Source organism: Rhipicephalus sanguineus, chromosome 1 (assembly GCF_013339695.2).
Source record: "Rhipicephalus sanguineus isolate Rsan-2018 chromosome 1, BIME_Rsan_1.4, whole genome shotgun sequence".
Taxonomy (NCBI): domain Eukaryota; kingdom Metazoa; phylum Arthropoda; class Arachnida; order Ixodida; family Ixodidae; genus Rhipicephalus; species Rhipicephalus sanguineus.
In genome coordinates, this window is record NC_051176.1 from 173,395,206 (window position 1) to 173,412,326 (window position 17,121).

At 45.3% G+C, this 17,121-nt stretch overlaps 1 protein-coding gene across 4 annotated transcripts in view; it reads right to left on the reverse strand.

The window, feature by feature from the left end:
• LOC119402474 (probable E3 ubiquitin-protein ligase HERC4) overlaps window positions 1-17,121 on the reverse strand; it is a 203,116-nt gene that overhangs the window by 147,522 nt on the left and 38,473 nt on the right. For 3 of the 4 annotated variants that reach the window (XM_037669632.2, XM_037669628.2, XM_049417841.1), the window contains 3 exons: window positions 8,047-8,177; window positions 5,095-5,294; window positions 4,388-4,564 (listed from right to left, as the gene is read on the reverse strand). In XM_037669632.2, coding sequence (XP_037525560.1) covers window positions 4,388-4,564; window positions 5,095-5,294; window positions 8,047-8,177 — 508 coding nt within the window. The remainder of the gene's footprint in view (window positions 1-4,387; window positions 4,565-5,094; window positions 5,295-8,046; window positions 8,178-17,121) is intronic. The other variant, XM_037669639.2, reaches the window with a different exon arrangement.

A 17,121-nucleotide genomic window follows, 5' to 3' on the forward strand; every position in this document is an offset into this window, starting at 1 on the left:
ATAGGAGCCCAGCATCAACATGCCAAAACCACAATATGATTATGTGGCATGTCATAGTGGGGAACTCTGGATGTAATCTTGGCTACCTGGGGCATTTTAACATTACAACCAAATTGATGTACATGGGTGCTCTTGCCTTTTCCCCCCACCAAAATGCACCCACCATGGCAGAGCCACCACCAGAGCGGGTACCACAACAGCTTAATATTGCATGTTAACAACACACTTCATTCAAATGTAGTTGCTCAAAGGGGCCATGAAACAAAATTTTCAAGCTTGAATTATGCCTTGCATGTTAAACCATGCCTCTCCAGCAGCAAGCTGAAAAAATATGACCACCTTCAGCACAGTAAAAAAAATTGTATTTATATTGCTTCTGTACTGTGCATCACACCAGTGCTGAGTCAATACACAACAGTTGCAGGCCTTATGTAAATGTTACCAAAGTGGAATGCTGCATAGGTGTTGAAATATGTCGGAGCATGCAGATTACAAGATTCTAAGTGCCATCTTGTGCAATGCTGTCTTCATTTTTGTGCCAATGAGGATCCATTCGTTTTGGCAACGGCTCTTGATCTGCAAAATCAAAATCTACTCAAGGCACGCAGGCAGTGACAATAGATTCCACAGATGAGTGTCAAAGTGGGTACCAGTTTGCATGCAGATGGCTCTGCAAATGTTACTATACAGTCTAAGGCAGGCTCAATGAATGTCCTCTGTTCTGTTAAAGACTTATTATGGGTAGTCCATGTGGCAAAAGCGCAGAGCGACCCGAGTGTCGTGTTTTCGAGTGTATCGACTTCTACAAAGTGGCTAGGCTTGGCTCTGGCTACTTGAGATATAAGAAGTGTTGAAAGTGCTTTCAACGTTTTATGTGTATTTGTTTAAAGCACAGTAGAATATTTAAAGAATGCGATATTGTGTGAAACATATTTTTGTTGAGAGTTTAACATGGCATACTCAGAGTTCGGCTGTGGTGTGCCGCCGCACTGACATCGTCTAACATCTCAACATGCTGCTGGCATGTTCAAACCACAAAAAACACGCACTCGTAAAACGATTACTGAAAACACACCAAGGTAATGCTTGCTCAAAGCTTCAGCGTATTGAATCCACCAAGGATTCAATACTAGAAACTACCATCTATGTCAATGAAATGCTAGACTTTACCACCAACGGACGATGATAAGGTGCGTTAGTTTATTCCAAACATGTTAACAGCACCGTACAGCATCATAACGTCACCGGAAATACTAGATGGCGCCCTCAGTTTTCCAGTTTTGCTCAATAGCCAATCAGTGCACACCAAAGGCGACAATTGTATCGATCGTCTCAGAATAGGGCCCCAGGAGGTTCAATTCATCCTATGCAATGTATCTTGCTCTTTCTTGGCCACTAGTGCAAAGAACAACAGGCAGGAACAACTTGCAACTACATGTGTGGACACTGCGCATGAAGGGGATAAAATCACCCTGTATATTCCAGCCACAACGAAGGTGTAAAAAAGGACTGACACTACGAGCAACTAGTTCATAAGAAACTTACTGTTTTTAGGCCTGGCAATACTGTGCAGCATTCCAGCGTTCTATATTAACTGGCAGTGTCCTCCACCAAGTCATGTGACACATTATTAGTAGTAACGAGGCACATGAAATGCAACGTTAACCTCTTGAGGGTTTTCGCCGTACATGTACGGCAGAAGCTTCCTGGTACCAAAGGGTTTTCGTCGTACATGTACGGCATAGCGTTTATTTTTAAAACGCGCGCCTTTTTCGATCATTTCTCTCGCTTGGCCTGTGCTTCCACACTTCGGGAATACGTAGAATTTTTTTCATGCGCCAATGTCTCTGCGTTGTATTTTTATTTTGCTTCCCAAAACGGCGCGTCGGCTATCGCTTGCCCATCCGAGCGCGTTCGCGGTGCAGCTGGTTTAAAGTGCGCGCCTTTTTCGATCATTTCTCTTGCTTTGTATGTGCTGCCACGCTTCGGGAATACGGGGAATTTTTTTCATGCACCGATGTATCTCCTTTGTTGCTTTTTTTATGCTTCGCAAAACGGCGGGCCGGCTATCGCTTGCGCAACCGAGCGCGGCCGCGGAGTGGTTGGTTTCAAACGCGCGCCTTCTTCGATCATTTCTCTTGCTTGGAATGTGCTGCCACGTTTCGGGAATACGTGGAGCTTTTTTTAATGTGCCGATGTCTCTCCGTCTTTTTTTTTTTTTTTTTTTGCTTTCCATAGCGGCGCGGCGGCGTTCAGTTGCGCATCGGAACGCGCGCACGCGGTGCGGCTGGTTTCGATTTCGTCCTTCGGGTGGTTCTCGCTTCTTGCGCCCGCAAAGCTGATGACTCTTTGGTTTCTAATCTCTCAGAGGGTGACAGCTTGCTACTCTCTCGTTTATTGCACCCCGCGGGGCGCGATTACATCTGTTTCCGTGCGGCGCTAAATTACACAAACGACACCGCCGTGATTGCGTTTCCTGTTTTGGGGTCTCGGAAAAACTAACTAACTACGTCTTGTTGGCGATAAGACGAGGGATTACTGTAGATTTTTCACTCGGTTAGCTTTCCGGACGGCCGCACAACCATAGAGTTTTCTTCCGTGCGCTCACTGACGCAGTTCGCTTACGCTATGGAAGTGCGCGCCGGTTGCTCTGCTGCCGGTGAGTCGAGCAGCGATTCTTCCGATGCGGACTATTCCCTAAGTGCCGAATCAGAATCTGATTAACTGGATTTCAGTTTGTCAGACGAGGATTTTTTTACTAGTTTAGACTCCGATGACGATCACAGAGCGACATCTGAAAGGCGTGCGCGGCAAGCCATGCTTCAATGACTATCACACGCTGAAAAGTTTTTAGTATTAGAGCACGAACATTTTTAACTGGAAAAGTACTCTGGTGCGCTTATGTTTGTATGTCTGTGAGCTATGTTTAATAATAATATCTGGGGTTTAACGTCCCAAAACCACGATATGATTATGAGAGACGCCGTAGTGGAGGGCTCCGGAAATTTAGACCACCTGGGGTTCTTTAACGTGCACCTAAATCTAAGTACACGGGCCTCAGACATTTTCGCCCCCATCGAAAATGCAGCCGCCGCGGCCGGGATTCGATCCCGCGACCTGCGGGTCAGCAGTCGAGCGCCATAACCACTAGACCACCGTGGCGGGGTGTGAGCTATGTTTAATACAATGCATAATTTTTATTTATAAAAAACTGTTAAGCTTTCTTTTTCAGGATTTTGCTTGATTTTACTGCGAATAAACCATGTGTATGTAACAACAAAAATAATTTTTTTGTCACTTTACGGTCACGAAAAAAAATTTAGACAATTTTTTTCTGAAATAGAATCTTCTGAAGAATTTATTTCAGCAATAAAAAAATTACACATTTTTGGACTGGATTTCGCGAGAAAATTCGACCCTCAAAGGGTTAAGTCACAAATACAGTGGAATCTCGTAGATACAATATTCACGGGACACAGGAAAGAAAGTATGTTATCTTGAAATCTTACTATCCAAAGAAAGCTTTGTGTGGTGTCAAGTGATACTGCTCTGCCCTACACATCATGCGGAGAAGCATCATTGAACACCTCACAAACTGCAGCCAACACATTCTTCACAACACATTGAACTTTCTTCTTTTCAATGACTGCAAAAATGCTCTGACAGTTAAAAGAGCTGCCGTTTTCTCACTTGTGTCCCCATTTCTTGCAGTTAAAAATGTATTATGCAAAACTGTATCAATGTGATTTTACTGTACATAATGCACAATTGCAATAGAACTTTGCACAAGAAGTTAACGTAACAACCCTAGAGTTGCAGCAGGATGGTGATGACAAAAACAAAGCATTTTTAGTGTTCACAGCAGGAACCAAATATACTTTCTGCTTGACCGTTGTCATTATACCACCTGCAGAAAAGCATGTCTCATCTGTGACAAGTTAATGCGCAGTTATTCTTAATCAGTAACCAATCACCTTAATTTACTGCACAAGCAATCTCAACCTGTCTCATAAATCAACTAAAAAGTCAACTGCACTAAACCATGGACAGTATTAATAAATTCTGTCCAGTCAAAAAATAAAAAAAAAAGCCCGGCACAATAAAGAAAACTGGAAAACCCGTCCCAGCAGCCACTAATGGGGAAGGAAATGCTAAGTGCCAAGTGAATTTAATGTGCATAAAGCCAAAAGCCTTAAAGAATAAAGCAGAGTCTCGTGCACCCAGTGAAGACTGCACAATGCAAGGAAATTTTTGAAGGTCATGAAGCAACTGGGAGGAAGGAGCGACATGCAACAGCGTAGGGGCAGGATGGATGCAGGAAGAAAACCAGCCAGGGTCCGTCATAGGGAGCAAGAACTGGGGTGTGTGAGTTCAGCGAGCTCCTTACAGGACTCTGTGTCATCGGCATCCGATGTATCCAAGACGGCCAGGTCGGCTGCTATAACATCGTCAGGGGTCAGCCTCTCATCACGGGTTGCAGAAGGTGGGGCAAGTGCACCCTGGTCATCGCCAGACACCTCATCAGCGTGGTTTATAGGCCACGAGTCTTCCACAGGTATGGCCTCTTATTTTGGGGAAAAGGGCAGGTCCCAAAAACCATCCAAATAACGAAATCAACACATTATAGAAAACAGGTGACAATGTGAGAATTAAGATGGGTGTACAAGAATGTTATAAACAAGGGCAGCATTTACCAAAGGAAAACCTATGTGAACAACTCGTATGCCATGAAGCACAATTGTTTTTGTTGTGAGTGACCATTTTAACACTAAATCTAAAAAACAATTTATAACAAAGTCAAAATAGACACATGAATCACAGTCACTTTTCTCTCTATTCTGTCAATACACAGCCATACTGCAATATGACTCATCTGCACCAAGCATAAAGGATGAGCATGCATCAAAATAAGTACAATGTTTTAAATCTGGGCCATACCCTGCGGCAGTTTATTGCTAATTATGTACGGCATCACATATGGTGCAGTGAAATGCTGCAACCAGAAGCCTCTTGCAACGTCTTCAATGTAATCAATTTTCAAGAGTTCCTGAAAACTTTGCTTAACGTGACATCACTGATGATTAATTTACTCACCAGTAGCAGTTTGCGAAATTTGAGGACGAGGACTAGGAGACCTGTTTACTTGAGATGGATGTGCCACACTATGCCATAATCCAGGAACAGTCACAGGCAAAGCTGATGATTCCAGCGTCCCATTTCCCAACTGGCCACTCATGCCCAGGCCAAAGATGTACAGTTTTCCCGATTGGGGAGCATAAGCCACAGTGTGACACCTGCATTAACCAGTTTCTCATGCTCTTGAGGATGACAGAGATGCAGTCATGGAAGTGGCTTTTGGTGTTTCAAAGCTGCTCTTGGATGAGGAAAATGAATAGTTTGGAACAGAAATTTATGGTTTAAGAGAAGAAAACATTTCCATTTGAAGCAAGAAAAGCATGATTTGGCACAGTAATACATTGCTCACATGCAAGTAGTCCATTGTGCATGCGATTAATGTGACATAGATAAAGCTGCATATTTTAAAACGTGTTTGCATATATCACTGATCATGTAATGAACTGAGTGAATTTACTCAACAGCAAAAAATGAACACATTTCAAGGACACTAAATATTTTCAGAATGCCTCTTCAATTGCACATGAGCAGTTAACATTAGCTAAATCAAGTACGATTTCATTTTACAATAAAATACTGCATGAGCTGTAACAAATTACCTTAGTATGAGAGAAATGTAAATTCTGCTGGGGGCGGTGGGCTAGGACGGTTTTCAGCTACTTGTGCATGAGGAATGTTTGTACAAAATGGAGAAGGCGAACGAGAAAATTGCCAAGCAAATACATGTACAACAGCTGGAGGCCAACTCCAAAGGAATGGAACACTACACTAAAGACCTACAAAACTTTGAAGAAGGAAATTGCCAAATAAAAGATCCACCATAACTATAGGAGTAGCTCTTTGTTGTTTGAAACCAGTACAGGAGTATTGCGGAGTTAGACGTACTGAGCGAAGTACCAAGGGATAGACACGTTATGCGGTGGATGTGGAAAGGCAGAGAAAATAGCTGAACACCTGATACTTTTCTGTCAAGGCTTCACCCTGCAGTTCAAAGCAATGGGGCAGAATTTTTCAAAGCACAGGGGTTTCGGGACACTGAAGGCAAAATGGACTTCAAAGGGGCCATGAACTACCCCTTGGGCTTGGCAAAAGAACACACCCTGTGGAAAGCAGACAATGCTACGAACAGCTTAATCAAATTTTGCAGTCGTGCACAGCAAGGAGAGTTTAGAAGCAGAGCACTATGTTGTCATTTTCTCAGGCCCTCTTTTCATACACAGGTCTGTGCTCACTGTCTTCGGAGCTGCCGGCATCTGCTGTTTGGCATCACACAACAAATAGCATGTATTGGCCAATAGCCAATACAGTAAAACCTCGGTGATACGATCACGGCTCGTACGAATTTCGGGGTGATACGAATTTTTCTGTGGTCCCGGCCAAGGCCCATTAGCCTGCAATGTATTGGAGTACGGTTGTTGCGAACCGATTTGCACTCCCCGACGTTTGATACGAACGTAGGCTAGCGCACAGGTACGAACAGGTCAGGCCCGTAGCCAGGGAGGGAGTGGGGGGGGGGGGGGGGGGGGGGGGAGGGGGCCTCGAAATTTTTATACATGGTGTTTTACCACAAATAAATAATGAAAATAGGCGTTTTTCTCAAATAGTCCGGGCATTCAGCAAGTGCCCCCCCCCCCAAAAAAAATTCCTGGCCACGGGCCAGGAACAGGTGCTGTCCGCGCTGTCGCGGAAGGCGCGGCAGTCAAGCGAGGGCGCGGGCATGCGCGCTGCGTGACCATCAACGGTGCGTCGTTGCCTCCGAGATAGTGCGCGCAAATCTTGGATGCCTTTAGGCACCTTCGTGTTTAGATTACAGATGACGTTGACGTTGCGTTTCTTTTTTTTTCTTTTTCTTTTTTCTGCCAACGCGTTGACGCGTGCTCCTGTGCTCGAGGCAGCAGCGTCTTTGTACTGTGTTAACACGTGCCTGCCACGTCGATGCAAGCCATGTCCCCGCAATCAGACGTTCTATGAAACAAGACTGAAACTGAGGCTGCGGGTCCGTCATGAAGTCCCATTAAAGGTGGATGAAGACCTCAAGAGACGAAGCGGGTGGTCTTGGCGAATGAGCTTGGCCTCTATCGTGTGCAAAGCGATTAAGTCACTTTCGCCACAGTACTTTGTTGTCATGCAGAAAAGCGTAGTAATATTCAGCAGGGGCTACTAGCGGTCACGGGGCACAACACATCTGGCTCATTAATTACACAAGCGCGCATGCACCGTATATTTATGAGTACAAGTATGATCGTTGACGTCTAAAAACTTTACTGGCAATCATTCGGAGCTGTTCATGACGTCGCCGAGGCCCTGAGAGACACTGAATCAAAACGTATGCCAACTTTCTTTTGTTACATACTAATTTTCCATGTTTTCTGGTGATACGAATTTCGGATCATACGAATATTTTTGGTAACCCCGCAAGATTCGTATCACCGAGGTTTTACTGTATAAATCAAGAGTGGTGTTTGGATCAGATGCGCTTCTTGCCACAGGATGCCACCATGCACCGGCACCGCACTCCGTAGTCAACGTGCTCCGTAACTAACATTACACAGTAAGGTCACACAAGCGCCCACAGGAACTGCAACGGGAGAGAGCGATAACATTGCATGCGTGATCAAGGTGGTGATGCCCGCATGACCTAGCTTTTTTCCTCCGTACCATCCCTCCCCAAGTAGCTTCTAGCATGCTCGTTGTGATGAAAGAAGAGAGAAAGCGCTTAAAAATGCGTGCTACATATCCCTGTAATTCTGCTTATACTCAAGAGATTGGAAAAATTTTTGCGGCAATCAATTCATGAGGCAATAAACTCCGATACTGAGGTCATTCGATGATTACTTGGAGAAGTGGTTCAGGACTCCTATAATGCATCCATGTGGTTATTCTCACATGCTTAGTATCTATAAGGCTCACCGGCCACACGAAAGCTGGGAGACAGCAGTGCCCATAAGTTCCACAACTCGCCGTGGTACTGCCTCGTTAACTTTCACTCCATGACCAAGTTGCCCGTAGGTGCCTGCTCCAAATGTGAAGACCCCTCCATCCTGCAAGCACAAGTTTCAAGTTTCTTGAGCTAATGTACATATAAAGATGGATGAAAAAAAAACAAGCAGTAGTTATAACAACACTGTGCACGAACTAGCAGCATAAGAACGTTCCCCAGAGTGAACTGCAGAGTTCTTTTTCTTGTTACGAGTGAGTAATACAACGTAGCTTTCAATTTACTCATGCTCAAATATTGGAAATGTTTAGTGTGATCTAACTAATAATTACCTTAAGGTTTCTCTAAATGGTGTAAGAGAAACGTTACATATGGTTTTACTGAGGCCACTGCGATTACTGTTGATGATAAAAAGCAGCCCTGCATAAAAAATGACGCAGTCCACTTGTGTATTTGAGATGACTTGCCATTTTTCCTGGCCAAAATTCTGCTGCGACGCGCCTTTTTTCAATGTTTGTCATGTGAACTTTAGGTGTGAGGTAACACAGTGGCAGCATTCCCTGCGTGATCAGCTCACTCAGTATTGACATCGACTGGATCAGGGCCTTCAATTTTGATTATTAATATCTCAAATTACGTGTTTTCTGGGATTTACAAAAAGTTGGTATGACATAAATTGTCATGTCCTACAACTTTTCCAATAACAACTGCCTTAAAGTTCATAATTAAAAGTTAATTAGCCATTTCAATGAAACCTCAGGTGCGGCAAAGTATTTACACCTCACATTGGAGTTCATGTGCAAAGATGACAGGTGCTTGACTGTCATAGCATTTTTACAAAAAATCTATATTGTCTAAAAAACAACACCATGTATAAACGTTGCCCCCCCCTTATACATGGCAGTGTACTTAATATCAGGTAGAGTTAAACATTTTGATATAAGGAATTCTATAAAATCTGCAATTTGTTATTAAACTTTATTAAATTGCAATTTGACCTTTTATGCAGAGTAGAGATAGTTGCCGAAGGTTTCCAAGAGATAGCTTCCCTCACATTTGGGTCAAGCATCAAGAAAGAGCTCTGCCATATTTTACTTTGGCATAGGCGTAGTGCCCAATGAACCCTTGTGTATTGTGACATCTTTTAGCCGCGAAAAAGCACATACACAAAGCAAAGAAACACACAACGACAGGACGGGCGGCACTTCCAACTGAATTAGACTGAGCGCAAACCCAGAAATAAATATACAACATACACACATGCGCAGTCTCAACACCACCTTAGGCTATCCAGCTATCAAACAATCTCTTTTCTGATCCATACAACGTCACCGACGTATCACTGATACACCTTTCTGCTTTCTTTCATATGTAATAGGCTTCCATCAACTCACGCGCAGTCTGATTCTTGCTTCTGCCTATAATCTTGATCTCTTTAAAACGTGGTTGACACTTGCAGGTTTTGCAATGCATAGGCAAATGCGCCACGCCGTCCTTCATTAAATTCAGTTCATGCTCCCTGGCTCGTTCATTAATACAGCGCCCGGTCTGTCCGATGTAAGAGTTGCCACAAGAAAGGGGAATTTCATACACCACGCCTTTGGCACATTTTCCGTACGTCGTGCCATGTTTCTTGCCGCATCCCTTTCGGCTCGCCTCCTCCCGAGCAGTTCTCGGACACAACTGAGCCAGTTTAGCGGGCGCGGAAAAGGCAACGGGTATCCCATACCGGCCTGCTACCCTTTTCAGGTTATGGGAGACCTTATGAACATAAGGAATCACAGCAGGTCTTACGGTTTCGGTTTCCTGTTCCCCCGTGGCAGCTCTGGTGGCTTCACTCTTAGCTTTCCGTAAAAGCGCTTCAGAGACAGCTGTCAATAACGAGTCAGGGAAGTTCGCAGCTTCAAGTCGCTGGATCTGGTTATCGAATGATCCCTGCACCATGTGCGTGCACGATTTTTCGAGAGCAGACCCCAGGCAGAGCATAGCAATACCACGCTTGACTATTTTTGACTGGCAGGAGTCATACGGCATTACCCCTTTCTTTGCACGCGGAAAATATTGCCAACACGTTTGCCCGCTATGGAAGGTTAAACTCAAGTCTAAAAATTGCAGGGTGTTACAATGCGGCAGTTCTTGAGTAAAAACCAGTCCCTTTCCGTGAGTCTTAAAAATATTTAAAATATAATCGCAACGCCTCAAGGAGCCTTGTCTGTTAAAAAGAATTAAAAAGTCATCCATATACCTAAAAACCTTAGCAACGATTAGAGTGCTGTCCAGATAAAAAGCTTCCTCGAGCAACCGGTCAACGCTAAATAAAAATATATTGCACAGCAGCGGTGCAATGCACAATCCAATGCAAATGCCGCGTTTTTGCAGAAAAAGCTGCTTGTCAAAACCAATAAAAGTACTGCTCAGGTTAGCTTCCAACCGAGTTAAAAAGTTGTCTAGCGTAACACCAGCTGCATTTTGAAAGGGTATGATGCCGCTTTCTTCTATGCAGGTCCTCACCGTAACAAAAGGTTCAATATATGGAATTGAATAAAAAAAGGTCTTCCACATCTACTGAAAAGGCGTTACTAAGCGAGTGCTCATTATCTGACAAGAATTTCACTGTGTCTTTCGAACTGCTAGTGAAGAAGGGGTCTTTAGTGAAGAAGGCGTGGTGTATGAAGTTCCCCTTTCTTGTGGCAACTCTTACATCGGACAGACCGGGCGCTGTATTAATGAACGAGCCAGGGAGCATGAACTGAATTTAATGAAGGACGGCGTGGCGCATTTGCCTATGCATTGCAAAACCTGCAAGTGTCAACCACGTTTTAAAGAGATCAAGATTATAGGCAGAAGCAAGAATCAGACTGCGCGTGAGTTGATGGAAGCCTATTACATATGAAAGAAAGCAGAAAGGTGTATCAGTGATACGTCGGTGACGTTGTATGGATCAGAAAAGAGATTGTTTGATAGCTGGATAGCCTAAGGTGGTGTTGAGACTGCGCATGTGTGTATGTTGTATATTTATTTCTGGGTTTGCGCTCAGTCTAATTCAGTTGGAAGTGCCGCCCGTCCTGTCGTGTGTTTCTTTGCTTTGTGTACGTGCTTTTTCGCGGCTAAAAGATGTCACCAAGCAAGTACCAACTAGGCCAACAAACAGTCTTGTTAAAACCCTTGTGTACACGTAGTTTATACTAATAATGTTCTTTACACCTGCTGTTTTGTGCTGTTCTCACTATTTAGTATTTTGAGAATGTCCCTTGCCGCAGAATTCTACACCTTGTAGAACCTCTTGAGGGTTTTTGCCGTACATGTATGGCAGAAGCTTCCTGGTACCAAAGGGTTTTTGTCGTACATGTACGGCATAGCATTCATTTTTAAAACACACACCTTTTTAGATCATTTCTCTTGCTTGGCCTGCGCTGCCACACTTCGGGAATACGTGGAATTTTTTTCATGCGCCGATGTCTCTCCGTTGTTGCTTTTTTAATGTGCTTCGCAAAACGGCGCGTCGGCTATCGCTTGCGCGACCGAGCGCGCCCACGGCGCGGTTGGTTTCAAACGCGCGCCTTCTTCGATCATTTCTCTTGCTTGGAATGTGCTGCCACGCTTCAGGAATATGCAGAATCTTTTTAATGCGCCGATGTCTCTCAGTCTTCTTTTTTTTTTGCTTTCAAAAGCGGCGCGGCGGCTTTACTTGCGCATCAGAATGCACGCACGCGGTCCGGTTGGTTTTGGTTTCGTCCTTCGGGTGGTTTTCGCTTCTTGCGCCAGCAAAGTTGGTTTCTAACCTCTCAAAGGGTGACCGCTTGTTACTCTCTCGTTTATTGCTCCCCGGGGCGCGATTACATCTGTTTCCGTGCGGCACTAAATTACACAAATGATGCCGCCGTGAATGAGTTTCCTGTTTTGGGGTCTCTGAAAAACTAACTACGTCTTGTTGGCGATAAGACGAAGGATTACTGTAGCTTTTTTTTTTTTGCTTTCCGGATGGGCGCACAACCATAGAGTTTTCTTCCGTGCGCTCACTGACACAGTTCGCTTACGCTATGGAAGCGCGCGCCGGTCACTCTGCTGCCGGTGAGCCGAGCAGCGATTCTTCCAATGCCGACTATTCCCCAAGTGCCGAATCAGAATCTGATTCATTGGATTTCGGTTTGTCAGACGAGGATTTTCCGACGAGTTCAGACTCCGATGACGATCAAGGAGCGGCATCTGAAAAGCGTGCGCGGCGAGTTGATGCGGACTACGAATAAACCATGTGTATGTAACAATAAAAATGATTTTTTTGTCACTTTACGGTCATGAAAAAAATTTTTGACAATTTTTTTCTGAAATAGAATCGTCTGAGGAATTGATTTCAGCAATAAAGAAATTTCACATTTTTGGACTGGATTTTGCGAAAAAATTCGACCCTCAAAGGGTTAAAGGCCTAGATATAGTCCGGCGTAGCGTGCACGCGTGACCACGCGCGACGCGGTTAAGCTACGCCGGCCAAAACCGGAGAACTTATAGTCTGGCATCACGGCGTAGCTGGCGCGCCCGTCGACATTCGGCGCGCTCCGCGTGGCCGGCGCGGAAATAGAGCATGTTCCTATTTCACGCGCTCCACGCGGCTGGCATTAGACCACAATGCACTGCACGCGGCAGCGGCGGTCAGAGAAATGGCGGCTTGTGGCCCGCGTTCGGAAAGTGCGGCCGTGTTTTACTCCAGATTGATCGACGATGACACGATTGCGCGCCTACTCAAAGGGATTAAAATCACATGTGTAGACCAGCAACAGCATGGACTGCTGTGACGCGGAGGGGAAAACGAACGCCTGGGAAGCCTGCGGAATTCGTTCTCGTATGTACGTACATACATGATTCGCTTCTGTTTCTGATGCAACCAATGTAGCTATTTTCTGGCTCCCAGAGCACTGAATGCAATGCTTGTGAGGAAATTTGTTTCCGATGCAAAGTCAAACAGTGCACATAGCGAGAAAAAACACGTGTGTCAACCAAAAAGCATGGGTAGAGAAGCAGAAAGCGAGAAAAGTGTGTACGCGTCAACCGAAGAATGCGGAACATCGGACACGTTCGACGAAGAGAGTGCGCATGCGCTAGTAGGACTGCTGCTATCTTCTGGCTCTGAGGATGAGTTAATGCCATGCCAGCAAGGGAGCCGTTTTCGAAGAACACTCGAACAATGCATTGAGCGCGGAAAAGCGCGCGCGAAAACCAAAAACAGGGGCCCCGCTGGCCCGCGAAACTACGCATGCGCCACTGAATCAGCTGATTGCCGCAGCTGTCAAAGTGAGCGAGTTTTCAAGCAGATGGCGCTGGCTTCGCGCAGTTTCGTGGCACGCGCGCGTGACTGTAGAGTGCAAAATCACGGAGCAGGCTGGCATAGCCGGCGTCGCGTAGTGGACCTAGTCGCGCGCGACTTTGTGCGCTGAGCACGCCGGACTATATCTAGGCCTTAAGACCCAGCCACTGCAGGGGGAAAAGTGCGCTGCCACCGGGGTAATGATGCAGCGGAAGCCACGTAAAACTTCACCACCTCTGGACTCTTTATGTAGGCACAAGATACTGAGTTCTTTTTCAATAATCTGCTGGCAAATAAATGGATACTGCATAATTGTGTTTACATTATTGGCGTTCCTTACATGAGTTATGACAGATGACATTGTTACCACTCATGCTACCAATCATGCTTATGTGCTCCCTTAAAGGAGTCCTGACACAAAAATTTTCTCACCGCGTTTTTTTGCTGCAATGTGTTGCTGGGGGCTTGTTAGTCATAACACGGCACATCGTTTGCTGCAGCGCGCGACAGATAATTAATTACAAGCTCCTCATTACCGACACAGCCTCAGTTTCGGTTTGACAGAGCTCCAAAAACGACAAGCCGCCGGGTGCAACTATCACCACCTAGCGAGTGAAACGCTCGGTCACGTGAGCACGCAGAACAGTGACGCATTTCCGCGCGGTCTGTCGTCGTTGGGCTCATCGTCGCCTGATGGCGACGATTTTCTTGCGGCGGGGATGGAAGGAATTTTCGACGTGGCGAATCACTTCAGGTTTGACCCGCTTCGTCGGAGTGATTCGTCGGGAAGCGCGTCAAAAAAGAAATGGCGGCTACGACATCATCATAACTTGTACCGGCTGCAACGGTTACGTAGGGGAAGTAGGGGGGTCACCTCGGGTCACCTCCGAGGGTATCAATGCACTAGGTGCGGCCTATAATGCTGGATCGCGCTCGCGAACTTCAAAATTCATATAAAATACCTTCCAAGCTTTATTCCCTGTCGATATTTTGCAGATGGTACACGCACTTACACAGGAATCGATCCAGCAGGCTATCTCGGCCGCGAGATTTTGTGTCAGTACCCCTTTAAGTTGCTGTGCCACCATGTTCAGAAGACAAGAAGGCGGTACTGGGTGTGACCACTGCTGGCACTATCAAAACATCAAAGGACAAGCCAGAACTTTGTAGCCGCAACTGCGTGTTAGAGATGAAGCTTACTTATGAGAGACAGTGATTACATCAACTTTAAATGTGACTCGTGAATGTTTTGTTCAATGCAACAGTAAACTTTGTCCCTCAATTCTCATGTCTAGCTTCCTACGCATGGCCCCAAGCACATTCACCAAGCTGCTCTAACATGTGCAAGCGATGATCGATTCTCGGGACGCTCCAATCAGGTCAGCTATTTCTGCACATGATCCAATGGCAATGACTGTGAAGCACGCAAATGAGAAAAAAGAAAAAAACTGCCATTATGACAAAATGAATTTTATTGTCCTCATGAGTAAATCTGGTGAGGGCACTGCTATAAAAATTTATCACCAACGTGAGCTTGAAGTATCACAGACTGAGACACAGTTATTTCATTTATATGCATTACAGTTTGTAGGTTTCCAGCAAATAAGGAGACATTCAGAAGTCTGTCCTACAATGTTCTCTTTGGGCTGAACAAGAGATGACAAAAGTGTGGAACGAGCCTCCACATGAAGTGAAACAAGCATCTGGGCAGGTCCCCATGACACCACTACTGAGCATGTACAGTACTCACGGATTCAAACGCGATATCAATTTTTTTTTAGTATAACGACTTGTATGCGCAATTGCTCGAGATAACCGCGTCATGTCGCGACGAATCTGGTCTCTAAAGATAACGTTGGCTCTGATCTACCCGTTGGGAGTCGAAATCACGCCAATATGACCCAAACTGAAGGCGGCAAAAACAAAAACATGTGCATTACTTAGCCCTAAATTGTCTTATTTCAATCCGTGAGTACTGTACATCATGGAACAGGCCATTCTTATTGGTCTCTTCTAAAAGCGACACGCGGCAAGACACGAGAAATCGTGCCTGGACCCATCCTTCAAATGGCATGACATTGTTGCCATATGGCAGCTAAAGAGACTTGCATTTTACCGCCGCCGGTGTGCCACATGCGTTTTTCCTCTAGTGTGGCTGAGCCTTTATGTAGGACAAAGGTGGAAAAAACATCTCCTTTTCTGGTGCTGAGGCAACTAAACACAAGAAAACAAGACGCACAACAAGCAGTGTGTAGATGCTTGCACGCTTCTTTTCATGGATATGGTGCAATTGGTACCATGTGACTCTGCTCTGCCAGTAGGGACATGCACACAACTGAGCCTGCACTCGCTCTTTGCCTCTGTTGGCAAGATAAAAGGATGTCGCTACCTTTAGTTTCTTTGGGTGCCTTATGCCTGAAAAGACTGCTTCGTCTTGTCAGCTGCTCTGCAACAGGGGCGCATGATTTTAGAATGTGTTCGCACATAGCACAGCTGGTGTTAAACATACAGCTATGCCAATCATAGAGTGTGCAATAAGATGGGCTGGAGTAGTTGCATGCATGCTCTCCCAGAGGTGTGCATGGGCTCCAGGTAGCCCAAAATCCCATGCCTGGCCCATGTGCTGGGCTCAGTAGCGCAATGACTTCCACGGACTTGGGCCAGGCCTGGGCTACTGTACGTTTTTGTTGAGCGGCCGGGCCACGTACAAAGCCTGACTAACGCCCGAAAAACCATTACTTAAAAGCTACCAACAAGATGGGATTCGCAACTTTCTAAGATAAAGTCAGTATTTTGTCAGCTTGATGACTTTAAAGTACTTCTTGAATCAAGAAATTCCGCAATTGTAATCAGCACTGACAAAGGCAACTTGTCAGGCCAGCTTGCACTTCGCCAGCCATTTTTTTAAGCCAAGAGTGCAACGGAAGAAGAAAAACGACCAACGTTGCATCTCGTCCAGCATTTCACTAGGCTTCAAAAAGACCATGATTCGTTCTATGTCAAAATCAGTAGAAAAAAGTAGGGGCGTGCGAATATTCGAAATTTCGCAATATTTTTCTAATAGTGTTTGCTATTCGATTCGATTCGCACTGGAATTTTACTATTCAAACCATTCGAACTTCCCCAAAACAAATACAGTCAACGTCCGATTAAAAGTGACCCCTTCAGATTTTCAATATGCTTCACCTCATTACACTCTTGTATTGCGGCAAAGCTGCCTTTCAAGCTCCATTACGGTCAAACTTTGCCAAGAGACAGTCCACGTCCGATTGAAAGTGGTCCCTAGATTTTCAATATGCTTCACCTCATCACACCCCGGTATTGCAGCAAGGCTGCCTTTCAAGCTCCATTACGGTTGAACTTTGCCAAGAGACAGTCAACGTCTGATTGGAAGTGGCCCCTAGATTTTCGATATGCTTCACCTCATCACATCCCGGTATTGCGGCAAAGCTGCCTTTCAAGCTCTGCTACCGGAAACGCTGGTTTCAACATGGAGGTGAAAGATGAAAGGTGGGGGCTCAATTAATGCTGTTTTGGACCTGAAATTCTGGCAGGAAGTCCGAAAAATCGGAAGCCGAAGCTTTTTAGCATCCAAAATTTCAGATGTTTTCATATATCGACGTCTACAAGGTAGATTTGGAACTCCGGACTTGAAGGGAGCACACCCTTGTCCGCCACATCAGTTGGGGCTTCCACTGAAGTTGAAAGAGGAGGAGAGGCTGAGCAAATGGCATCTTTGCCTACGTGT